General features: G+C 39.8%; 1 protein-coding gene across 1 annotated transcript; it reads right to left on the reverse strand.

Annotated features, from left to right (window-relative positions):
- Positions 1 to 3,595: 3,595 nt before the first annotated feature.
- On the reverse strand, positions 3,596 to 15,130 carry rnf32 (ring finger protein 32). Its single transcript, XM_022677760.2, has 8 exons — positions 15,058 to 15,130; positions 13,852 to 14,071; positions 13,338 to 13,480; positions 10,068 to 10,100; positions 9,801 to 9,925; positions 9,203 to 9,311; positions 7,762 to 7,941; positions 3,596 to 4,366 (listed from the first exon to the last, which is right to left on the reverse strand). Exons 1-8 carry the CDS (start codon positions 15,064 to 15,066, stop codon positions 4,088 to 4,090), a joined length of 1,098 nt encoding a protein of 365 aa, XP_022533481.2. The 5' UTR covers positions 15,067 to 15,130; the 3' UTR covers positions 3,596 to 4,087.
- Between the last annotated feature and the right edge of the window lie 11,404 nt (positions 15,131 to 26,534).

The following is a 26,534-nucleotide window of genomic DNA, read 5'->3' on the forward strand; positions in this document are numbered from 1 at the left end:
TAGTAGTTGTGTCGCAGTGTGTGTGTGTGTTACTGAGTGTGTGTGTGTGTGTTACTGAGTGTGTGTGTGTGTTACTGAGTGTGTGTGTGTGTTACTGAGTGTGTGTGTGTGTTTCTGAGTGTGTGTGTGTTTCTGAGTGTGTGTGTGTTTCTGAGTGTGTGTGTGTGTGTGTTTCTGAGTGTGTGTATGTGTGTGTGTGTATATAAGTGTGTAAAATAAAATAAAACACTAGAAGTGTGTGGTCGAGTGTGTGAAAGCGTACATGAACACCTTTTTATAGACTGATTCACTGTGAACCCTCATGTGACCATCTGAATATAATAAACCAAAAAATTATTATTATTAATAATAATAATAATAATAAATAGATAAATAAATAGAAGGTGGACGATATGAAAGCTAGCTGAAGGAAAATCATATTAATCTCTGCTGATTTATGGCTTTAAAGGGGAATTCTTCACATTTTTCTCAAATATATGTGTATATATATAATATGAAATCGCTGGTTTGAATCCCGGTCATGTAGCTTGCAGCTTGCCATCAGCTGCCAGAGCCCTGAGAGAGCAAAATAATTAACCTTGCTCTCTCTGGGTGGGTACAGTACAGTAGATGATGCTCTCTCTTTCCCCTCATCACTCCTCCGAGGGTGATATGGATCAGCACAGGGCTGCATCTGTGAGCTGATGTATCAGAACCTAACGCTAACGCTTTCCTCCGAGCGTTAGCACTGTGATGCAGTTCAAAAAGAGGCGGAGTCTTACTTCACATCATGTGTCGGAGGAGGCGTGTGCTAGTCTTCCTGTGCTGTGGCATCACTAGTGTTAGGGGTTAGAAGGCCTAATAAGTGAGTTGGGACTATTTTTTGCCACACAACATCTTCATGGTACACATGTATCCCTCCACCTGTTAAATGATCAGCGTCTTAAGCGTCAGGATGTGTGTTTATAATAATTTTGTGTGATAATTTTTGTGTAAAGAAGCTTTAAAAGGTTCAGAGGCCTCATTTTAAACAGTTCTGACTGGAAAAGCTTCTCCAAAATAATAAAATAGTGTTTCACACCAAACTCACTCCGAATCACTTCAGATAAAGTGATTGTTTAGATATTTTTCATTTTCTATATTTATATATATATATATTTAAATTTACGGCAATTTATCTGACGCTTCTATCCAGAGTGATTTACAAGGTTATTTCTATTGCAGATTTGAGCCAATGTAGTGTAGTTAGGAGTCTAGCCCAAGGATCTTATTGGTATAGAGCAGCATTTAGTCACCCAGAGCTGGAATTGAACCCCAGTCTCACACATGATGTGCACCAGACCAACCTACGATAAAATGATTTCTACTTGCGCAAATAACTTTTAGTGAAAAAGTGGGAGGAGTTATAGTTTTTCCCCTTTAAAGGAGAGGTGAGGAATCACATGAGGGACACTGAGTTTAAAGCCTGTGAAAAGGTCGAGTGGAGGAAGAAGGAAAGCTCACAGTTTGATGAATATGAATATTATTGTTGTTGTGAATGAAGGACGATTGTTTTGTAAAATAATAATCGGTGTAAAGTATGCAACTTTTCCTGTTTATTTGCACAAAGATTCAGCGTTTTTTGTATGGAGTTGTATTTGGGGAGGGAGGGGTTGTTCTCAGATGGACAGTTTGTTGTCTTGTCCTGTTAAGGCCCTTTCACACTGATTTTATTTTTAATTTAATTTATTTTATTTTTTTTTTATTGAAAAAAAGGATGGAAAAAAACGAAAATGCTTATATTGAACTGCGTTCCTTTTTGTTTTTAATTTTTTTTTGTTACAGCAATAATATCCAACCATTTCATAGTATTATATAGTATAGTATATACTATATATAGTATATATATAGTATATATACTATATATATGTGCACATTTCTGAAAACTATTAAAGTTCTTTAATATGGTTCTACTATATTAAATATTGCATTTGCATTTTTTTGGACTTAAAAAAGAGTTTTAAGAGTTAAATTTGCAAATCATTTTTTAAATTTATTTTTTAATTTATTTATTGTAGTTTTTTTGTTTTTTTACAGTGGTGGTGAAAAACTCAATCCAACACAATTAAAACTCACCAGTGAACCCACTCGTGAACAAATTCGATTTTTTTTTTTTTTTTGGCTCAGAGTGGTTCAGCAGTAGTCTAAAGCACTCCCACTATGATCGGGAGATCACTGGTTTGAATCCCGGTCATGTAGCTTGCAGCTCGCCATCAGCTGCCGGAGCCCTGAGAGAGCACAGTTGTCCTTGCTCTCTCTGGGTGGGTACAGTATATCAGTAGATGGCGCTAAACAAATATTGCATTTTGCATTTTTTAATTTTATTTAAAAAATATATATAAAACAATAACATACTCGGTGTGAAAGGGCTTTTATTGTGTGTCTCTTAAAGTCTTACATTAAATAAAAGAACCTCGTTCTAAAGGACCATAAGCGCTGGCTTCTAGGCAATACTGACCCACAGCTGAGAGAAGTGCTGCCTCTGTGCTCTGTGTGCCAGTTATACTGAATAAATCAGAGCAGGATATTTACAGTGAATTACGCTTAATATACTGTGAATCAAACCGCGGTCAGTCAGGTGTTATTATGATTATTATTATTATTATTATTATAATAATATATTTCTTTTTTATTTAAATTGTTTTGGGTTCATCCCGGTTCATTTGCTTTTACTGCATCCTCACAGTTCATGATCTTTGAAGCTGAAATAAATAAATGAATAAATAAATGCTCTCAGTGTGCATCCAGTGCTGGAGTCTCTGAATGATTTATCGATAAATTTGATTAGATTAGATTAAATTAGATTAGAGGAGTTCCTGTAGCAGTTTAGCAGCAGATTAGATTTTTACAAGCTGTATTCAGAGTGTGTGTTTATGTGCCTGGAATATTCTCTGGAATATAAGCTATAAGGGGCAAGTCCACCATATATATATATTTTAATATATCTCTGTTATTTACAGGGGTGGTGAATGGATATAACTAAATATATCACAAATATATGCAGCTCTGAAAAAATGAAGAGAGCACTTCAGTTTCTGAATCAGTTTCTCTGATTTTGCTATTTATAGGTTTATGTTTGAGTAAAATGAACATTGTTGTTTTATTCTATAAACTACAGACAACATTTCTCCCAAATTACAAATAAATATATTGTCATTTAGAGCATTTATTTACAGAAAATGAGTTCAGAAATGGTGGAATAATCACAGTTGTTTTTGTGCATCTTGGCACCATGTTCTCTTCCTCCACCAGTCTTACACACTGCTTTTGGATCCATAACACTGTTCATTTGGGTGTATTAGCTTTCTGTCAAGAAGCTTTTAGGTGTTCAGATGTCTGAGTCGGTCCGATCACCACCACTGTGAATAATTCTGATTATTTTTGTAAAGTTGGTGGACTTTCTCTTTAACTGAAGCTCCAGCCTTTGTGTCTGTCTGCGAGTGAATGTATTTTTTTGTCTTTAATTTGTGGTGTTTTGCGTACTTCAGTTTGTTCTTGTTTTCCGTTGTTTACATTGTACATTTTTTGGGTTTACAATAAAGTGTGTGATTTTTGTGGCTTTGTATGTGTGGCTGTATTTTGTTTTATTAGAGTTTATTGGTGTTTATTAATGTTTATTCCGGGTTACCAAACATTTCTATACAATACAGAGTTACTATATTCACTAACATCAACATGTGCTACCTTAAAGACGTCATCTTTTACAGGCTTGTTGCATTGCTTTTTCAACAAGACAATGCTTACCCACATGCTGCACACATTTTACTGCCTGCAGTCCTGATCTGTTCCCAATTAAAGCGTCAGTCTGTAAAATTTAGTTTCTAAACTGAAAGGAGAAGCATTTCTGAGTGGAGAAGAATATGGATAAAATATCCACCATCCCCGCTAATTCTAATATAATATTTAAGTAATAAGGCTATTTAAGCCTCTAAAAAGGGATCCGGCTCAGTTTTACTGAACACGAGCGGCTGGTGGAGCATTGGAGACTTCAGAAGAGGAAATGTTTTTTTAAAAGGATTGGACAAACTTAACACCCGGAACACATGAAGTCCACTGTTTGTCAGCAACATTAGTGTCTAGTATCCTCGGCTACAGTTAACCACACGTCTTGGTTGATTCTACATTTCTGATCTTCTGGAGAATATGTGTTGGCGCCCCGCACAGGCCTGGTGGTGTATCTGCGGCGGCACAGGGGGCAGGTGGGGTTTCTCCGGGGGCAGAAACGCTCGAAAGCCTGGAGGCAGGACTCGTGGAGGAGATGAGAGCAGGACAGCAGGAGGACCTGTCTGCTGGTCGAGTGCAGAGGGGTGAGACAGATCGGACAGTCCGAAATGTCTCGCTGAACAGCCTGGAGGAAGCAGGACATCAGTGTGTTAAAAAACAGCAGTTTAGGTATAATACTTATTTAATTTTTCAATTTAGTTTAGTAAAAAAGAAATGGGTTTGCATCTATTTGTACTTTTTTTTTTTTAAATACACAATTTTTTTTATATATTTTTTATGTTTGCATTTTGTAACAAAAGTAGTTTGGATTATACCTTAGATTTTTTAAATAAATTATTCTGGAAAATTAAATGAAAACTCATTTAGTGAAAAATCAAATAGTGCACCTCAAACAGTTATACAATTAAAAATATATATATATTTTTCCAAATTCCTTAAAAACAATTGTTTGATTGACCAATGCAAAAAAAGATTGACAGGCGGTCGCTGTTGTATGATTGGCAGATGCAAAAAATGATTAACTGTATCCCCGCCCCTTTGCCACGCCCATTGGTTCTCCGGGCTGCAGTAACACATACTACACACGAGAGAGCAAGACTACCTATACCTAGATTGGCTGATGCGAAAAATGATGGATAGGTTGTTCTACACTGTAATTGGTCAATGCAAAATGTGATTGACAGCTAAAAGAAAGAATTTTATTGGTTGATGCAAAACATAATTTAGGTCTCCGGTCTGCAGCATTATCCTTCTCTACAGGAAACACTGAAACAAAGGGGCTCTATATACACACTGAGGACTGGGAACACCTGGAGTAGGTAACAAAGGGGGCGGAGTAACAAATGAGACAGTGGGAAGACTAATGACTAATGAGCAGAAACGAAACAGAGCCATGTGCTAAAGAGAACATGACATGGAAAACAAACAATTGGGATTTAGATTTATGCAACTTTAATGATGTAAATAAAACAATTAGAATCTGTAGAATCTGTATCTGTCCCTCTATACTGATCTATTCTGGAGGACGCTGTGCTTCACTGTTGAAAGTTTGGGAGGTGGGTAGCTTTTACTTGTGGCCTTTCTCGGCCTCTCCGATTAGCGCGTCAGCGAGAGGCGATTAGCAGGATTTATGCTGCTGTTATAAAGCGTAACGTCAGCGTTTAAATCACACACGGGAACAGCAGGCAGGCGGGCGGCGCTAAACATTAACCCACCCAGAGCTTCCTCTATTCACGCGGCCGTTGGGCTGTTGTGTTTTGTGATCAGTACGTTTTGGGCGGAGCTTGATAACGTGGTGAGGAGAGTTCAGTGTGTTTATCTGAGAGCGAGAGACTCAACAATAAAGAGAATTTACCGTTTAAACCTGTAGGAGCTGAAAGGAGAACTCCACCAAACTAAAATCTCCTTTACAGAAAGTTATTATGATAAAAAAATTATGAATTATGAATTAACTGCCTGATCCCTCAGACACAGTTTTACCAGAGTTTTGAGAAGATTTTGGGTCTGAAACAGGTTTGTAACAAGTTACTGTACCAGTTGGGGCAGTGGTGGCTCAGTGATTAGAGCACCTGGTTATTGATAAGACCTTTGACCTTCACTGATCCTCAGAATTTAATATTTAAACATATATAACAATACGCAAATTCTCCATTGTTTATAATGTTCATTCTGCCAGACTGTAATACACTACAGGAAGCATAGGGGGAGCTCTATAACGCTCTATAATGCTCTATAATGTTCATATGATCCACAAACTCATTCTAAAAGACTTTAATACACTACAGGAAATGTAGGGGGCACTCTATAATGCTCTATAATAGTTATATGATCCACACACTCATTCTGACAGACTGTAATACACTACAGGAAGGGTAGAGGGCACTCTGAAGTGCTGTATAATGTCCAAACGATTCACACACTCATTAAGATAGACTGTAAAACACTACAGGAAGTAGAAGGTGCGCTCTATAATGTGTATAGTCTGATTAGTTTTATTATTTGCACTTTTGGATGGCTTGCTATAGCTTTGATGCTTTGTTTTACCCTTTTCTTTTATTAAAATGGAAAAAAAAAAATTGTTTATCAGCATCTGTCCGTCATCAACGTACAAATGAAGACATCGTGTGAGTTTAATAGCGGTGTGAACAGCGACAGCAGTCGTCTGGAGACCTGAATCATAAATTCGTCTGTCTGTTTTTATGCATTACAGTGTGTCATACAGTCAAATGATTGTTTTAGTAAATAAAGCATCTTTCCACAGCAGTTCAGACATGAAAACGTGCAGCTAAAGCAGAAAATCCGCGGCTCTTTTCAGCCCCGGCGCTGGATGAAAGGCCTCGGCCTCCGTGTCCCTGCAGCTTGTGTTTGGTTGTAAACACGTGTGTCAGACCCCTCATTCACTCACATCACCTGTGCTGAGCGTCTCGGGACAGGTGAGAGCACGTCAGGTGAAAGGGCACGGCCCAGCACTGACTGAACCCACGGATTAAGACTATTGACGAGCTGCTCTTTGATGCTTTTCACTCTTTTCTGATGTCAGTATTTGTGTGAAGATAAAAGGTCTATTTAAAGGCGGGATAATACGTCAAATTAGTCAATTAGTTATCCACTCATCATTTATTTATCATACATAATACTCTCTAATCCCCCTGGTCATTCTGACAGACAGAAACACACTACAGGAAGTACAGGGGAAAAGGCTCTATAATGCTCTATAATGCTCTATAATGTTCATATCATCCACATTCCCATTCTGACAGACTGTAATACACTACAGGAAGCATAATGAGCATTCTATTATACTGTATAATGTTTATATGGTCTATACACTCATTGTGACAAACTGTTAAAAATAAAACAGCAACAAGTATTATAGTCATGCTATAATGCTCTATAATGTTCTGACAGACTGTAATACACTACAGGAAGTACAGGGGAAAAGGCTCTATAATGCTCTATAATGTTCATATGATCCCAAAACTCTGTTTGATAGACTGTAAAATGAATCAGGAAGTACAGGGTAAAAGGCTCTATAATGCTCTATAATGTTCATATGATCCACATTCCCATTCTGACAAACCGTAATACACTACAGGAAGCATAATGGGCATTTTATTATGCTTTATAATGTTTATATGATCCATACACTCATTGTGACAAACTGTGAATAAAACACCAACAGGTGTAAGAGTCGTATATTTATGTCTATAATTCTCTATAATGTTCATATGATTCATACACTCATACTGAAAGACAGTAATACACTACAGGAAGTGTAGGGGACGCTCTATAATGCTCTATAATGTTCATATGATCTACACGCTCATTCTGACAGACTGTAATACACTACAGCAAACATAGGCGGTGCTCTATAATGCTCTGTAATGTAAATATAATGCAAAAAGTATGTTCTGACAGACTGTAATACACTACAGGAAGTGTAGGGGGCGCTCTCTAATGCTCTATAATGTTCATATGATCCACACATTCATACTGACTGATCACAATCCTATATTATACCTTCTCCCGAGCCTTCCTCCACTCTTCTTCCTCTCCTTCCTCCTCAAGGACGCTCTTTTGCTGCTGGTCAAAAAGACGGAAAACATCTCGGCTGGCTGCTACAGTCTGATCAACATCCAGCAGGAACACCTCAACATCACTACAGCAGGATCTCACCAAGCTCTCGTTTATCTCCTGAAACTGTGGAGAAAACATTTCATACAAAATTTCAAAGTTCAGAATCTCTTTATTTCTTTATTAATATACAATAAACTTAATATTACAGTTACGTGTCATATTGTTGTTAAAAAACAAGCCCAGTAAAAATCTCCAAAACAGTAACTTTACAGGAGAGAGAAAAAACCTTCTGAACTTTCAATGTAAGTCAATATAAAAACAGTTTATTTCAGGTAATTTTGAAGAGTTTCTATTGGTCCGTTCATCAAGAAATTTTGGCGCAATGTAAGGGACAGTTTGTCCGTTCAAATTATGTAGTAAACTAAAAATCAACAAAAATGAAGATACTTGTTTTTCATTGGACAGCAAATAATACATTATTCAATTTATTGATAACACCGAAATATTTGGTGGAATAACCCTGGTTGTTTTTTAATCACAGTTTTTTTTTCATCAACATGTTCTCCTCCACCAGTCTTACACACTGCTTTTGGATAACTTTATGCTGCTTTACTCCTGGTGTAAAAATTCAAGCAGTTCAGTTTGGTGGTTTGATGGTTTGTGATCATCCATCTTCCTCTTGGTTATATTCCAGAGGTTTTTAAATATAAAAATTAAAGAGCTGTATGTTACTTTTATGCTGAACAACTACAGACCATATAATATATACATACACATTATGGAGCCTTGAAATGAGGAAGACTGTGTACAAAAATAACTATATATATATATTTAAAAAATAAATTAATCAAGTCTAACTGCATTCATTTTAAAACTGTGGCACAAATAAGCAGCATATCAGGAAAATTTGCATTTTTTTAACATTATGGAGGATAATATATTAAATTTATTCATTTTTATGCCTTATAAACAAACTCAGAGATCAGCTTAGTGTTTTAATGTAAGTTTAGGACTGTCCTGTTACCGTCCCGTCCCTCTACTCAGACTGATTGGGACGCTGAGACATCAGTCCATCACAGGAGACAGGGGGAGGACAGATTCAGCAAGGACACTGAAGATCAGAGGCTGAGTTACATCAGGCTGTAAAACCTGTTTACTACATTAAACAAATGAACGCAAAATAATAAAAAATACTGCAGCTGCAGAACACCTACCACCTCGTGCTTCTGCTCACTGGCCACTTTATTAGAAACACCCATTATCTTCCTCCATGTGCTTCCACTCTCTGGCCACTTTAGCAGAAACAGCTATATCCTTGAGTTTTCTACAGTTTAGAGAACATTAGTTAAACAAGAAGCACTTTAATCACTTCATAATTTTTTACCTTTTCTTCGAAGTATCTGCGGCGTAGCTGCGGGTGATTCGGGGGGATGAGTTTCCTCACGGCTCTGTAAGATTTACGGGCAGCAAAGCCTCTCCAGCAGGTCTGGATCCTACAACCGAGAGGATAAGGTTGACAACAAATGTGTAAAATCAGAATTGTGTCTTCATGGTATCCAGGCAGATACAGCCACGTAAATTATTTTATAGTTCTCTAGGAGTTGATCTGAAGGCCTTAGGTGTTAATTTAACCATTAACCAATCACATTGGTCCAATTTTAGATATAAAAATATCAGCCTAGCCTTTCTAAAAGTTCATGGTGGAGACGACCAACAAACTCGTGTGTGTACCAAACGAGGTCAGTACCAAGATCAATGTTTTATTATGAAGCATCTAATCTCCGGACGGCCCAGCTATTTAAGTCAAGTCGAGTCAGTTCTGTCTGTGTGTGTTGAGGAGTCTGACTGCCTGGTGGAAGAAGCTGTTTAGGTGGAAGATGTGCTTTCCTTGTTATGGTGCTGGTGTTGAGGGACCAGGTGAGGTTCTCTGCACTGTGAATCACCAGGATAAGACTGAACTCTGGGGTCAGTGTGTGCTGTACCTGACGGCACATTTCTCTCGGTAGAGTTTGGCTCCATCATGGATCACCCGGGTCTCGTACGGTTCTCTCCGGCACAGCGGGCAGCACCTCCGTCCCGAGAACCGCTCCAGAGACTTCAGACACACCTGCAAACCAGCAACAGGGATAGTTATGATGATATGAATATTATATTATATTACTTAAATTATTTATATTATTTAAATTCATCAACTATGATGAATCTCCGCCTCCAGATCAGAGCAGCAGTTTATGATAAATAAGACGTACCTTGTGGAAGACGTGGGAACAGGAGAGCAAAACCTGACAGAGAATAAAATCACAGAAAATACATTATGAATAAAATTGATTTTAGTTTTTTTTTCGTTTGTGCATTTTTTTGACTTTCTCTTTAAAAATGCTAAAGTTATTCTTTACATTTACTACATTAAATCACAATTGCTGTTCTTTTACTGAAAAATAGTGAATTATAGTGAAAAAATTTTACATTTTTGTAAACATCTGGGACATTCTACAAATCACATCTGGAACAGGAACAACAGGAAGTGACATCCATTGTTTGAAAATTAAGTTCCATCATTAGTTTTTTTCTGTATATTTGATCTTATTGTAACTATAACTAAGGAGCTCAAAACTCAGTCCTGTTACTTTCATAACATAAAACGTAACAGGAGTGAGTGCCGGTAACAGGAGTGAGTGCCAATAACAGGAGTGAGTACCAGTAACAGGAGTGAGTTCCGGTAACAGGAGTGAGTGCCAGTAACAGGAGTGAGTGCCAGTAACAGGAGTGAGTTCCAGTAACAGGAGTGAGTGCCAGTAACAGGAGTGAGTGCCAGTAACAGGAGTGAGTTCCAGTAACAGGAGTGAGTTCCAGTAACAGGAGTGAGTGCCAGTAACAGGAGTGAGTGCCAGTAACAGGAGTGAGTTTCGGTAACAGGAGTGAGTGCCAGTAACAGGAGTGAGTGCCAGTAACAGGAGTGAGTGCCAGTAACAGAAGTGAGTTCCGGTAACAGGAGTGAGTGCCAGTAACAGGAGTGAGTGCCAGTAACAGGAGTGAGTTTCGGTAACAGGAGTGAGTGCCAGTAACAGGAGTGAGTGCCAGTAACAGGAGTGAGTGCCAGTAACAGAAGTGAGTTCCGGTAACAGGAGTGAGTGCCAGTAACAGGAGTGAGTGCCAGTAACAGGAGTGAGTTCCGGTAACAGGAGTGAGTGCCAGTAACAGGAGTGAGTGCCAGTAACAGGAGAGAGTTTCAGTTACAGGAGTGAGTGCCGGTAACAGGAGTGAGTTTCAGTAACAGGAGTGAGTGCCAGAAACAGGAGTGAGTGCCAGTAACAGGAGTGAGTGCCAGTAACAGGAGTGAGTGCCAGTAACAGGAGTGAGTGCCAATAACAGGAGTGAGTGCCAGTAACAGGAGTGTGTTCCGGTAACAGGAGTGAGTGCCAGTAACAGGAGTGAGTGCCAGTAACAGGAGTGAATGCCAGTAACAGGAGTGAGTGCCAGTAACAGGAGTGTGTTCCGGTAACAGGAGTGAGTGCCAGTAACAGGAGTGAGTGCCAGTAACAGGAGTGAGTTCCGGTAACAGGAGTGTGTGCCAGTAACAGGAGTGAGTGCCAGTAACAGGAGTGAGTTCCGGTAACAGGAGTGAGTGCCAGTAACAGGAGTGAGTGCCAGTAACAGGAGTGAGTTTCAGTTACAGGAGTGAGTGCCGGTAACAGGAGTGAGTTTCAGTAACAGGAGTGAGTGCCAGAAACAGGAGTGAGTTTCAGTAACAGGAGTAAGTGCCAGTAACAGGAGTGAGTGCCAGTAACAGGAGTGAGTGCCAGTAACAGGAGTGAGTGCCGGTAACAGGAGTGAGTGCCAGTAACAGGAGTGAGTGCCAGTAACAGGAGTGAGTGCCGGTAACAGGAGTGAGTTTCAGTAACAGGAGTGAGTGCCAGTAACAGGAGTGAGTTTCAGTAACAGGAGTGAGTGCCAGTAACAGAAGTGAGTTCCGGTAACAGGAGTGAGTGCCAGTAACAGGAGTGAGTGCCAGTAACAAGAGTGAGTTCCGGTAACAGGAGTGAGTGCCAGTAACAGGAGTGAGTTACGGTAACAGGAGTGAGTGCCAGTAACAGCAGTAATTGCCAGTAAATATGTCATAAATATCAATTATTTAAAGATGCAGTGAACCCTTTCTTTAAAATAAAGACTTTCTTAAGAGTAAATCAATTGAGTTAGTGAGAGTAATTGAGTTTTGTAGTTTTGTAACCATTTTTAGATTAGAAACCTTGTAAAAATGCTTTAAAAGTAAATCTGCCTGAGATTAATTAGTACATGTTTTTAATAAGTTAAATATATGTGTTGTTATAGATTTTTTGAGTTAAAAAAAGATTTTAAATATAAGTTTAATTAGAAAGAGATACTGTGTGAAGTGTGTAGAGTTTACAGGAGTTTTATTATAAAGTTTATAAAGCTCCACATGCTCTCAGCACTTTCAGATCTGTGCTGCTGATTTATGAGCAGTAATTCTATTAGTGTAGGCGGTAATTACAGAGCAGAACATCAGAACACACACTGTCCCTCTGATTCACAGAGCTGCTCATTATCCCCAATAAACACACACACACACACACACACACACACACACTCTACACACACTCTACACACACACACTCACACTCGCACACGGACGCAGCGCTAATATTTACGAATGTGTGTCTATAGTAACTGCGATTGTGTTTCGCTACAGCTGCTCTTTTCTTTTCCCAGCATTCCTGGGCAGATTGTCCTGTTAAAAGCGGATCAGGGGGCGTGGCCAGCAGCTGACCTTTCACCTCGCGGTGGGCGGGTCACAGGTCAGTGGTGAAGGGGTATGGGTAAACCTGTACAGGTGTAAAGTCTTTAATCAGGTACCTGAACTCCTACGATATTTGAGGCACGTGTAAAAATACTATATTAATTTGTGACAAAATAACGGAAATAGCACCTGACACAGTCCCCGGCCACTTTATCTGAAACGCTCATTGATGATTGACAAGCAGAACTTGTAGAAATGGTGAACTACAAGTAAATTTATGGGAAATCTGTATTAGCGGCTCTGGTGGATCACTTGTAAGCAGTACTTGCAGCTCTGGTGGATTATGTTTGAGCATTACTTGTAGCTCTTGTAGATTACGTGTAGGAATACATGTTTATCTTGTAGATTATGTTTAAGCAGTACTTGTAGCTCTGGTGAATTAAGAGTAGAAAGTACTTGTAGCCCTGTTGGATTACTACTGAACAGTACTTGTAGGTCTTGTATATTATTTTTAAGCATTACTTGTAGCTCTGTTGGGTTATGCAAAAGCTGTACTCTAGTAGATTAGGTCTATTTCTTGTAGATTATGTTTAAGCATTACTTGTAGCTTTGGTAGATTATGTTAAAGCATTACTTGTAGCTCTGATGGATTTCGTCTTTGATAGACGATAAACAGTACTTGTAGCTCTAATAAAAATTGTGGGCAAACTCTTACAGCTCTTAAAGTGGTACTTGTATTTGGTGAATTGTGGGTGAGCAGTACTTGTGGCTGAAGGCGGAACTCCTCGGTGCAGATGACGCAGGGCTGGGCGGAGTCTCCTTCCTGTAGAGATCTGCTCTTCACCTCCGCCCACTCCTCCGCCGTCAGCCGTCCAGCAGGAGCCGCTACCAACCCCAACCTCTGAGCTACCATACAGATAAGATAAGATACACAACTTACTATAATTATATATTCTCTGACCTTATCTTAGATGCACTAGATGTATATATTTTCTCCTTTATTATATTTTGTAGTATTTTTATATATTTTTTCTGTAATCTTTTGTATATATAGATGTATGCTTTTTATATATATTTTCCTGACCTGTTTCTCTGTCCTTTGCTCTGTGCTGCTGCTGTAACATTGCAAATTTTCCCACTGTGGGATTAATAAAGGATTATTTTATCTTATATTATATGCTTGATTGTTCTCCGATCTGGTCCAGTAGTGGACGTTAGTAGTGATTCAGTACTGGAGTTTGCGCTCTTTGGGCTGGTTGGTGTAGAAAATCACATACCCAGCGTGAGGGGTGGAGCTTCCGGCTCCAGTATGTATTCCTGCTCCTCTCCCAGTATGAATCCAGTGTGTCTGTGCTGCCGGGCTCTATGGGATCTGCTTGGTGCTGCTGGAAAGATGTTTGGACCTTCAGAACCGGAGAGAGAGCGGGTGATGTGGTCCTGCAGCGCTGCAGCCGCTACGGCTAACTTCCTCCTGTCCTCTCTGGAGGAGCTCCGGCCCTGAACCAGTGTAACAGGAAGTTGTCAACATCATAGCAACCACCACGGATACCATAGCAATACCAGCAACCATAGCAACAACCTAGCAACACCTTAGCAGCCACCTAGCAACACCTTAGCAACCACCTAGCAACTGCTTAGCAACACCAGAGTAACCACCACAGATACCATAGCAAAGTTTTATTAACCACCTAGAAACCAGCTAGCAACACCATAGCAACCACCATGGATAGCAAACCGACAACTAAGCAACCACTTAGCAACACCTTAGCAACCACCTAGCAACTGCTTAGCAACACCATAGTAACCTCCACAGATACCTTAGCCAAAGCCTTATTAACCAGCTAGCAACCAGCTAGCAACACCATAGCAACTTCAATAGATAACATTGCAGCAACTAAGCAACCACCTAGCAATACCTTAGCAACCACCTAGCAGACCTTTAGCAACACCATAGTAACCACCACAGATACCATAGCAAAGCCTTATTAACCATCTAGCAACCGCTTAGCAACACCTTAGAAACCACTTAGCAACACCTTAGCAACCACCAGGGACACCTTAGCACCATAGATTTTTAACTTCTCGACCTGCGTTACTCATCTTTACAGTTACTATTTTGTGTATGTGTGTATATGATTATATATATTTTATATAGTTAAAATAACACATACACATCAAAACATTCCAGCTGACCTTTAATTAATAAATGTGATAAATGTTATATAAGCTACAACATTAATATAAAGCCCTTTCTAATCCAGAACCAGCTGTTATCACATCCTATTAGCTGACTGTATAACAGAGATTTTATTATACATTTCCACCCTTTCCCCTTCATATAAAAGCAGGAATTATTCATTCATAAATAAAACAACTCAAACTGCACAAGCCATTTAAAGTATGTGCAAAATGACGAAGAAAACTGTGCATTTTATTGCCTTAAAAACATTAAAACAGTTAAAACACTTAAAAACAGCGTCTACCTTCAGCATGGTCGCCGGCAGGATTAGTTTACACGGTTTCCTGGGCAACAGCGTTTCTTCCGGGGCGCCGCCTGGGCGCGTTCCATTGCCTCGCACCCTACACCCTAGCTAGTGAACTCTAGATTCATCCCTCGTTTTAGATTAAAACCCTCGTTTAAAGTGTTTAAAGTGTAAAAGAGGTTTATATTCAGTTTAAGTCCGACTTAAATATCGAAAGCTTTAATAGTAAATTAAATTATCACTTTCTAATATCAAGAATCAATATATAAGGGCAAGATCTATGAAGGTAAAAGTTTGGACACACCTTAAATTCAGTGGGTTTTCATAGATAGGGTTAAAAAGGTAATATTAATAAACAAAAACGAGGTAAACAAACCAAAATATGTTTTTTTTATTTTAGATTCTTCAAAGTAGCTTCTCTTGCTCTAATTAAATAACAGATTTGCACATTTAGCTTTATGAGGTAGAGTCACCTGGAATTCAGGCTTTCAGTTAACAGCTGTGCTGAACTCATCAAGAGTTAATTACTTGAATTTCTTGCTTCTTAATGTAAAGTATGAGAGCATCAGTTAAAGTAAAGTAGTGAAGAGGTAGAGTTACAGGTATACAGTGAATACTGAATATTTGAGTAATGTTCTAATCCAGATTATGTCTTAAAAACTACTCAAATAAATATAGAAAAAAAATCCCCAAAAAAATCCAAAAATAACAATTCTAAGAACTTTTTTGAAAATATCCTCAAGTGTAGTCACACCTAAGACCATCAAAAACATTATAATGATAAAACTGGTACTCATCAGAACTGTCACTAATGACTCCACTTACGAGGATGCACCTGTGCCCAACGTCCTGGACATGCCGACTCATGTGATGCTTCGATGTTCCGCTTCACCCTATTACAAGGATTACACGCACACACACACACACCTGTTTACCCCTGTATATATACCCCCTGTTTTCTCCTTTTCTGCTGGCCGGTATTGAATCTACAGGATTTTTCAAAGATCTTCTTCCCGGCGTTTACTTTGCTCTCGTCTTTTTGTTATCAACCTTTTTTTGAGTATTTTGTGAACATACTTGACCACTCTTTTGCCTAGCCCTTAGTTGTATTGATAGCCTACAAGTTGCACATCTGTTTGTTGTCTATTTGACGACCCTTTTGTCTTTGTTGTTTTTCTTTGCTGACCTTGCCTGTCCCTGACCATCTATTTAATAATTGTGTGATTGGTATCCGCATATGTCTGGACTATTTATTTTTTTGTAATAATTAGTACAAACACAATCATCATTCCACTGAATAAAAATGTAAATTAAAAAAATGAAATAAAAATAGTTTTAAATGCTTTCTTCTCGAAGACTTTAAAGACCTTGAAGAACTTTAAAGTTTCTCGCTGTCGATCAGCAGTTTGTGGACGTTAAGGTTGATGTTAGAAAGGGTAAAACGATGCTCTCTACACCTCCAGTAGACTTTGAAGTTGCGTTGAGATCAGATGGCAACAGATGACACCCGTACGAGGAGCTGTCAATCATTCCGGCTCGTCTTTCTCAGCCAGGATCCTCCAGCGTTCCCTCGGCGTTCCCAGACAAAGGTGTGCGAGGAATTCGGACGGCGGGTTCACAATCAAAGGGCCTGTCTTTCCCCGGCGTTCCCGTTCTGAACCTGCGGTTTGTGTTTTTAAGTAACTAATCACTTTTGTAAAAAGAGGGCGCAGGCAGGGACTCGGGCCTCAATCCGCCGCATAAAGGTTGCTTTCTTCAAACTGTCATCGAAATGGATTTTCGCTGCGCGCTCTCGTTTTCAACAGCGACACTGTTTGTCTTCCCTCTCTCTCTATAAATACCGTTTTAAAGAGCTTTTCTATTTGGCTTTCTCCCCCTCGCCTGAGCCTCTCTTTACCTGTTCCCCAGGTATTTTGAAAAGAGGGAACTCACCTTGTCGTGCAAAGAACTCATGAGTTAAGAAACACAGGAGAAAAGGAGGGGAAGGAGAGGAGGTTCTGTTGGCGTAATGTTTTGAATAGGAAGCCGTCGCTGAACTCCTTTGCAAACTCGAGGAGCTTGAAAAGAGACGAGTAATCCGGCTATTTATCTCTGTTCAAAGAGACGGGGCAGGTATGTGTGTCGGGGGGGAGGGAGGGAACATGTCGGGGGAATGGCCGCTGTTTACCGTGTTTGGAAATTGACAATGGTGGATGGGATTCCAAATCAATGGAGGAATAGATTATACAGCAGATCAAAGGCAACACGAGTGCCGTTTAAGAAAACCCACCCTGGAATCAATTCCGACAGGAAAGCGCAGGATTACGGTTTGTATGCGAGGATATAACTGTTGTATGTTGTGTGCTTTAGACGTTTTCCACCAAAATTGACCAAAAGGTTCGGAGATCAGCTCTAATCCTCTACGTCCGTCCCTACAGGCCTCATTAATCCAGACCTTCCTCGCTTCCTCTTCCTCTTGTTTGGTGGACGTGATATTTGGATATCTGGAGGTATTATATTAAGATCCCATAGGACGTGACCTTTGCATCAGCCCTCAAACAACATTCAGGTTGAATTAAACACATTTAAAAAAGAGATTCGCATTCAAAACCAGAACTCAAAGGTTACTTTTCCCAGGTAAATATCGTTGCTGTCCAATGCAAAACAAGTATCTCAATTTTTGTCAATTTTTGTCGATCCCTTACACTGTGTCACATAATTTCTCGATGAATGGAACAATAGAATGTCTCCAAAATTACCTGAAATAAACTAAATAAAAATAAAATTAATATTTAGAACTCTGATTTCACTTTAATGCTTTATATGAACTCATTCATGTTGGACTCACTTTAAGTGCGTATTCTCCTCTATAGAGATTCTCTGGTATGGCGTTGCTAGTTCTCTTCCTTTTCGCTGATCAGTCGTGAACCTGGATTTAGACTGAGCAGTTGGATCTTCCACAAGCTGCAGGAAGACCTCAGCTAGAGGGCGCCAGATAATCCAGATTTAAATCCAGGTTAATTTTCTTTATGCACTGCAACCAATTCTAATTCTAATGCATCTAATGTAAGGAAGAGCCTGCTGGAGGAACAGGAGCTGTGTTATATCGTGGGCTGTTAAATCAGTTAAATAGACTATTGTCTACTGGAGAATAATGGGGAGTAAGGGTCTGGGGTGAGGGCAAACTGGTGCAGTTAATTACCACCCCCCCCCCCCCACATCCCCCCAGCATTAATGTCATCTGTGTGGGGTTCAACCGCAAGACCTGTCTGTTATCAAATTATTTTATGGGCCACCCATAACTACTTCCTAACATGACTTTAATTACCTGATGGATAAGGGAGCGTTCGCTTTATCTGCCCTCAGGAGCAGGGAAGCAATCAAAAGCGGGAGACAGGAATGCGATACTGTTGGCCGTAATCTGTTGCATCACTGCTGACGAAGCCGGTATTAAAAAAAGAGAGAGAGAGAGAAAGAAAGAAAGAGAGAGAGAAAACGAGAGAGAACGAGAGAGAGCGAGAGAAAAACTAGCCGTCAGGATTGCATTTGGAGAGATGGAGGTTCGAAGTGCTCCACCATGTCCTCTGTAAATGAAATACAAATCACTGTTGGCTTTGGGGTTTTTATTTCATCTACTAAGTGCTACATTACCTCATGCCTTGGACCTGACAATGGATTTCCCATAAATCCCCCAGAGGCTGAAATGACAAACACGCCCACATATCACAGACTGTGGCAGCGCCTATTAGCACTTGAGAAGTTATCGATCAGCCGCTTAATCTGTCTGAGGGGTCCTCCTATGGCTCTCCTTTGGCTGCCGATGCCCACGACCCTGTTGAACCCCTTGGCTGTCAGTTAGCCAGCGGCCAGAGAACTTAGCGACCGGCGGCGTCCACTTCAGAGATATACTTCTGAACGTCTCAACGTCTTAATATCTTAACGTCGTCCAACAGACCTGTTGACCTGATCCGCTCTGTCTGGATGTGTATGTGATTACATACAGGGGTTGGACAATGAAACTGAAACACCTGTCATCATTTTAGTGTAGGATTTTAGGTTTCATGGCTAAATTGGAGCAGCCTGGTGTTCAATCTTCATTAATTGCACATTGTACCAGTAAGAGCAGAGTGTGAAGGTTCAATTAGCAGGGTAAGAGCACAGTTATGCTCTAAATATTACAATGCACACAACATTATGGGAGACATACCAGAGTTCAAAAGAGGACAAATTGTTGGTGCACGTCTTGCTGGAGCTTCTGTGACCAAGACAGCAAGTCTTTGTGATGCATCAAGAGCCACGGTATCCAGGGTAACGTCAGCATACCACCAAGAAGGACCGACCACATCCAACAGGATTAACTGTGGATGCTGTAAGAGGAAGCTGTCTGAAAGGACTGTTCAAAGGGGTGCTAACACGGATTGTATCTGTCCGTCACCACAATCAATTATTGTTATATTGTGGTCTAAAAAACAGGTGTTTCAGTTTCATTGTCCAACCCCTGTATGTATTTATGTCCTGGGTTGTATATAGGGATGGTGCAGGTTGGTGGAGATGGGGTGAAGGGTATGTGTTAAGTGTATTAAAGCAATTTCAGATAATCTCAAATAATGCAAAGAAAAAAATAGTTCAGAAATCAATGTTTGGTGGAATAAACCTGGTGGTTTTTAATCACAGTTTTTTTCATGCATCTTGACATCATGTTCTCCTCCACCAGTCTTACACACTGCTTTTGGATAACTTTATGCTGCTTTACTTCTGGTGCAAAAATGAATTCAAGCAGTTCAGTTTGGTGGTTTGATGGTTTGTGATCATCCATCTTCCTCTTGATTATATTCCAGAGGTTTTTAAATTGGTAAAATCAAAGAATCTAAGAATAAGAACTATAGGCTAAAGTCTGTTTGCTCATCTATAATGACTCCCCTGTTCACTTTGTCTTCTTTCTGACCTCATCCTGCAGGAACTCGCTCTGAGTGCCGAGTGGATTTTCGCTTGAATGTCGCAGTAGTGCCCGACAATCTGCTAGGCGCTCAGGAAGCCATCTCCTCTCTGTAATGGCCGATAATTGAGCAGAATCCATCACAGGGGCTGAAAGTAGGCTGCTGTAATGACCATAAATTGTAGCCCAGGAAAGCTTAACTCGCGGAGCCGAGGCGGACCCCCACTGCGCCTGAGCGTCCCCCCCTCGACCTCCAGCTCGCTACCTGGCTCTCTCCAGCTGCTTTCATACACGCGGCCAGTGATTAAAATTATAGCTTCCGCGGTGGAGAACGCTGAGTGATGGATCTGAGAAACGCCGCTGCACTCGATGCTCTTCATCTACACTGTAAAAAGAACCATCCTGTAAAATTAAAGTCATTATCGGGAAGCAGATTCACTTTCAGCTTCGTGCTGAAATTTTACAGATATTTTACAGTACGACTGACCAGAGACGGTTCGTTTGTTAGCTCCATTAGCAGAAAAATCTAAAGGGCCCTATTGTACACCCTGCGCAAGGTGCGTTGCATTGCGTTGCTCATTGCTATCTTACACCCACCCCATCAACAGCCTATTTTTACACCGTAGTGTCAAAGTTTAAGGTCTGGAAGTGAGGTGTGTTCAGGAAAATTTCTGACATGTTTATATCATGGCAACGCGAAACACAGGTGCGCCACTGACTGATTAAAACCGAAATTGAAAACCTCTTGAATATAATCAAGATGGAAGATGGATGATCACAAACCATCAAACCAAACAAAATCTAAACTGCTTGATTTTTTGCACCAGGAGTGTAAAGCATAGAGTTATCCAAAAGCAGTGTGTAAGACTGGTGGAGGAGAACATGATGCCAAGATGCATAAACAATTATTCCACCAAATATTTCTCATTTCTAAACTCTTAAAACTTTATAAATATCTTTTTTTTTATTTTGCATTATTTGAGATTATATGAAAGCTCTGCATCTTTTTTGTTATTTCAGCCATTTCTCATTTATTTCTGTAAATATATAAAAAATATAAAAATAACAGTATCAAACAGATGATTTCACTGCAAAAAACAGACATTGCAAATATTATGTTGGATTGGATTTTTTGTTTATTAATTTATTAATTAATGTATTATTATAAAATGTAATTGAATCCTGTTTTTTTTTTTAAAGTACATTACAGGTAGAAAATAGCATCATTATAAATATTTTTTCTCATCACTAGAACATAAGTCAAGTGCTTTTGTATGGATGCACTATAAATACATTATTTTTTTACATGCACATGAAATAAATGAATGTTTTCATCACTTGTAGATTTATTACCCTAATTATTAATGTTTTAATCATTTGCCCCCCCCCCCGCCAACCTGAAACCTGGTAATTAACTCATTTAAACGGTAGCGTGAAATAAAGCACAGATAAGCCCAAACGCTTCCTCGCAGGTGGGGTATAAATCACCGGCGGCTGCAGGTTTGTGATTGGGTGATTTGGGGTGGGTGCAGCTGCTGGAGGAGCGTGTTTGTGGTTTAATCTCGTAAACGCTGCACTTCTCTGGGCGATAAGCGTAAATAGATCCTAAACCGCTCTCTGGAATTACGCTGTAATTGGGGAATTTTCTGAGCGCGGTGGCTAGCGCTGTCTCTCTGAACGCGTGGGGCTTTGGGAGGCGGGTCTCTGAGGCCAGACCGTGTTCCTGATCCAGTCTGTCGGATTGAGCTGATCCAGAAAGCAAAGCTCTGGAAAGCTCTGCAGATCTTCAGTGTTGTAACTGCAAACACCACTGAGGTCTGTGGTTTGACAAAAACCTTGTTTCCACAGTGCAGCCGCCTTTCTGCACACTGCAGATCAGATATGAGGCGGAAATACACAAATATTTCACTAATGTTTCATTACATTTACAGTTTTCCAAACAACACAAGCTGTCTATGGATCTCTGCTTTTCCCAAAGCAGTTTTACAGTAGAGAAGAAGAGAGTGTTTTAGTTTTTATATATGTTATACAGTTAACTGTTGTTTTTTTATAATTTTATTTCTAATTTATCTCATTCATTACCCAACCCACTCATTAGAACTCCACTATCACTACTATATCACTAACTAGTGATGCCCCAACACACCAAGAGTGTTAAGAAGACTAACACCTACTTCCTCTGATACATGTGAAGGTTCTGATACATCAGCTCACAGACGCCCTGTGCTGCAGACATCACCCTTTAGTGATGTGAGGAGAGAGCGCCATCTACTGTACCCACCCAGAGGGAGTAGCACAGCATCTCTCCCGCTAACCTTAATAATAAACACTGCTAGGAAAAGTTCAGCTGCGCTGCCATGGAGAACAAAACACAATTATTTTTTTAAGTTCAGACAATTGTTTTTTTTCCCCAGCATTTCATTTGTTACTCAGTAACGGGGAGTTACAGTGAGCAGAGCAAAAAAAAACATCAGGAGAATTGTTTTAAACATAAAATTGGATGAGAGTTTTGTATCTGGTCCATGTTTCCTTATTACATTACAGTATAATGTTGCAGAGAAGCAGAAATGTGATGTCCTCATATGAGGACACAGGGTCTGAAGAAGAGAAAAAAAAAAATATATATATATAATTGCTGTTAACCTTTGGCCTGTAGTGAACGTTCTCCACATCACGCTTCATGGCAGCACTTTATCCAGACCTCACCATCACGCCTCTTTTGTTGAGTTCTTTACGTTTCTCTTCACACTCAGAGTCCTAATGATTAGACGTTTGAATCGGAGCCCGTTTTAAGAAAGCTGTCCGAGTGACGCATGTTGAGTAAGCGTTCAGCGGCGAGTCCGTCAGCACGGCTCTGACACTTCAAAGCGTGTGGAGGTTGAAGCAGAGGAGAGCGCAGCTTTGGCCTCGTGTTGTAATTTCAGACGGTGATGACAGGTAAACTAGCTCAGAGTGTTTACTTGTTTTTCAGCGTGGTGGATAACACCGCCGCCGGGCCCGCTCTCCTCCGCGCTGCTCCTCTGCGGTGCGCTCTCCTCCGGCCGGGTGTTTTTTTCTGCTCAGTCATGAATGATTTTTCAATAAGACATCAGTGATTAAAGGGCCTGAGTATTACTTTTTCTTTATTTGATTGAAATGTTTTAATTAGTACAGTAAATTTACTCTTATTTTTTAAATTAAATGCATGTATTTTTGCATGTAAACTGCATGGCTTTATACACTGCAAAAAATCCATTGGCAAAAACGAAACAAAATATATGTAAATTGAGACAAAAATGCTTAAATTAAGCAAAAAAATCTGCTCATACAGTAAGCTATGTTTTTCTTAGTACGATTTTTTTTTAAATAAGCAATCACAAAGTTTCAAAATGAGTGAAATAAGATGAAATGCACCTGTGGAGCCAGCTTATCTTTTACTTTTAATCACAGTTTTTTTATTTCATGCATCTTGTCATCATGTTCTCCTCCTCCACCAGTCTTACACACTGCTTTTGGATAACTTTATGCTGCTTTACTCCTGGTGCAAAAAATGAATTCAAGCAGTTTAGTTTGGTGGTTTGATGGTTTGTGATCATCCATCTTCCTCTTGATTATATTCCACTCTTCATTTTTAAGTAGTATCTTATTTTTTTTGCCAGATTTTAAGGACTTTTAGTCATTAGAGCTGCACTGCCCAAACATAAGGAACACTAAAGATCACCTGATTTAACTGACCTTTAATCTTTGATTGTATAATATGGAAGAAATTGAGAAAGACCATTCTTCCAGAGGTCTCAGTAATCTTTCCAGCAGGATTCTGACAGAAGACTGATGTGTTTTAATGGCTGTTCTCAGGCTGCATGTTTCGATACGGAGCGCTGAAACATACCTCAGCCATGCCGCCTCGTTTCAAACACCTCCTCGCTGATGCCTCTGTCAGAGCAGGGAAACGGCAGATAGTTTGATATGCTCTGTTTCAGGCTGTTAACATTGAGAAAACAGCGCGTCCTGGATGTGAAAACACAGCTAAAGCCATGGAAAGTTTTACGCTGGAAATGAAAGAAACACATCTGTCAAAACTGGAAATCACACGCGCTGTAAATACGTCCATCTGACTGAAGAAGTTTTAGAAATGACTTTTACTAGGAAAAGATTGAAGTTAATTACAGTAATGAGCTACTGTTGGACCAAAGCGCCTGTTCACTTGCTGCCTAATATATTAGTGCATCTCAAAAAAATAAATATCATTATCATTGAATATCATTGAAGTGCTGTACGATTTTCTGTGGACTTAAATAATAATAATAATTAAAATAATAAAACACAGTGGATCAACACCAGCAGATGACAGACCTGTCTCTCCAAACAAACCATCACTGATCATCAGTAAATTTTACAATTTATTTAATTTATTTAATTTAGTGATGGTTTGGAAATAGTTTGGAACTTCATGCTTCTCTCTGCAAAACATTATATAATCATATATATATATATATATATATATATATATATATATATATGATTATATAATGTTTTACATTTTCAACTGAATTACTCAAATAACGTAACTTTTCAATTATATTCTACATTTTTGAGATGCACTAGTATATCATCCATGTCCCTCTCTTCGTATGGCAGTGATTTAAATGTTATAGCTGACTGGTTGATCACTTATACAGTATATATATATATATATATATATTACAATAACCTCGCTTCAGTCCTGTCACAGCTTTGGGTTTTTAGGAACGTACTGATAATAGTATAAAAGTAATGTGATAAATTGTTTCAGTCACGTTACAGAATGACCCAATCAAGCGACCCAACACATAGCACTGGAACTGGATAGCTTCTACAGAGTTCTCGAGTTCTCTGGACTGTTTCAGGGCTAAAAAAAAACAGCCATTGAACTGGTTCAAAGACAAAAAACCCAAGTGTGAAAACCCGAATCTAGCTCTGCTTCCTTAAGCTTCAGCATACTGACATTTTTTTGGGAAAGCGTTCCCAGAACACCTCAATCTCTGGACGGGTTTTTATAGCAAGCTTTCACTCATTTATCACCACAGATGGACAGGCCTCAAGTACCGACAAATCCCCAGTTACCAAAGATCCTCCCGTCTCAGGCGATTAGGAGACGTCCTCCTTGTTTTGATAGACACGTGTCTCCGGGCTGTATATATTGATGAATGAAGCGAGTGTTAATGTTTATAGACGCAGCCTGGATCCACCAGATTAGCGCAGGAATCTTTTGAAGGCCTGCTACCTGTGCGGGTCTCCGCTCGGGGTGGTGTTACCCGGCGCAGTCGGGTTCATCTGATGTAAGAATTGCGAGAGTAGCACGCTGTCATGTGGCGGTGTCTCTCGCTCGATTGGTGGATGGCCTCGGGAGCTGACAGTCCATTGGCTGACGGCCTGCTCCGTTGCACTGTCCAAAGTAAACAGGTGTGTTTCCCGTCACTTCACACCTCCTCAGCTCGTCTCTCTGATAGTGTGAAACGGGGGAAAGGCGTTTCAGCAGGACTTCTCAGCGTTCTTCTCACGGCTTCTGAGGTTCTACCTTTCTTTATCTTGATGCTTCTCTGCCCCGGCCAATGCCCCGGCCAATCCGTGCACACCGTGAGCTCATGGATAAAACCAGCAACTCAGCTACTGAAAGATTGTAGGGGTCTTTCTTTCTGTGTCAGAATCAGTGAATCAACCTTTATTTTAAAAGATGTCCTTCCTCTAAAATCCACGTTTTCTTGTTCTTTTGTTTTCTAAATACAGCAGGTCTCTCTGAGTTGTTTATGATGCTGCACATGAACATGAAACTCTTCCTCAACCTCTTCCTCATTGTCTGCAGCAGCTAGTAAAAGAAAATATTCCGAAAAAAACAAGACGATCAGGAGTCGATCAGGAAAAGCGCCGTGTCTACATCAACCCGTGAATTAGTATTCGTGGCCCCGCCCACCTCGGCTCGGGACCGCCCACAGGCAGAGTTGAAGCCAGACGGCGTCGCCGTCTCGTCAGATAGGAGCTAACTTACAGCGCTAGGAGCTAACAGCATGCAGTTCATTCCTGTGTTATTTGTGTGAATAACACATCAGTGTTTATATACTTTACCCAGTAATTCAGAGCTAAGAAATAAATGATTAGAATTAGTATATGGAAAAACACCAGCCAAGTACAATTGAAATAGTTCAAAGTAAAAATCCACCCTGGACTACCCACCTCTGTGTGTAACTATAGGTTTAAATAGGATCTCCGGTGAATTTGTTAAGTTTTACAGACACTCTATAACTCATGGGTCAGTGGCTGAACTGACTGCACTTAGCAGGGCATTATTACACATGTTGTAAAGTAACATATAACATCGCGAAGACTGTTATTAGTGTAAAAATGTGTTTATATTCAAATGTTTCTAACTGTTGTCCGTCTCGCTGTTAGCCAATCAGAGGTGATATGTTTGCATGTATGAATATTCATGAGCAAGAGCCAAAATCCCGGATCACCAGAGCACTCATATGGCATTCATTCATACTAGAGACACAACTAGACATTTTAAAATGAATAAAAATAATAATGTAATGAGATCTTTAAACTC

The sequence above is a fragment of the Astyanax mexicanus genome, chromosome 8 (genome assembly GCF_023375975.1).
Source record: "Astyanax mexicanus isolate ESR-SI-001 chromosome 8, AstMex3_surface, whole genome shotgun sequence".
Lineage (NCBI taxonomy): Eukaryota > Metazoa > Chordata > Actinopteri > Characiformes > Acestrorhamphidae > Astyanax > Astyanax mexicanus.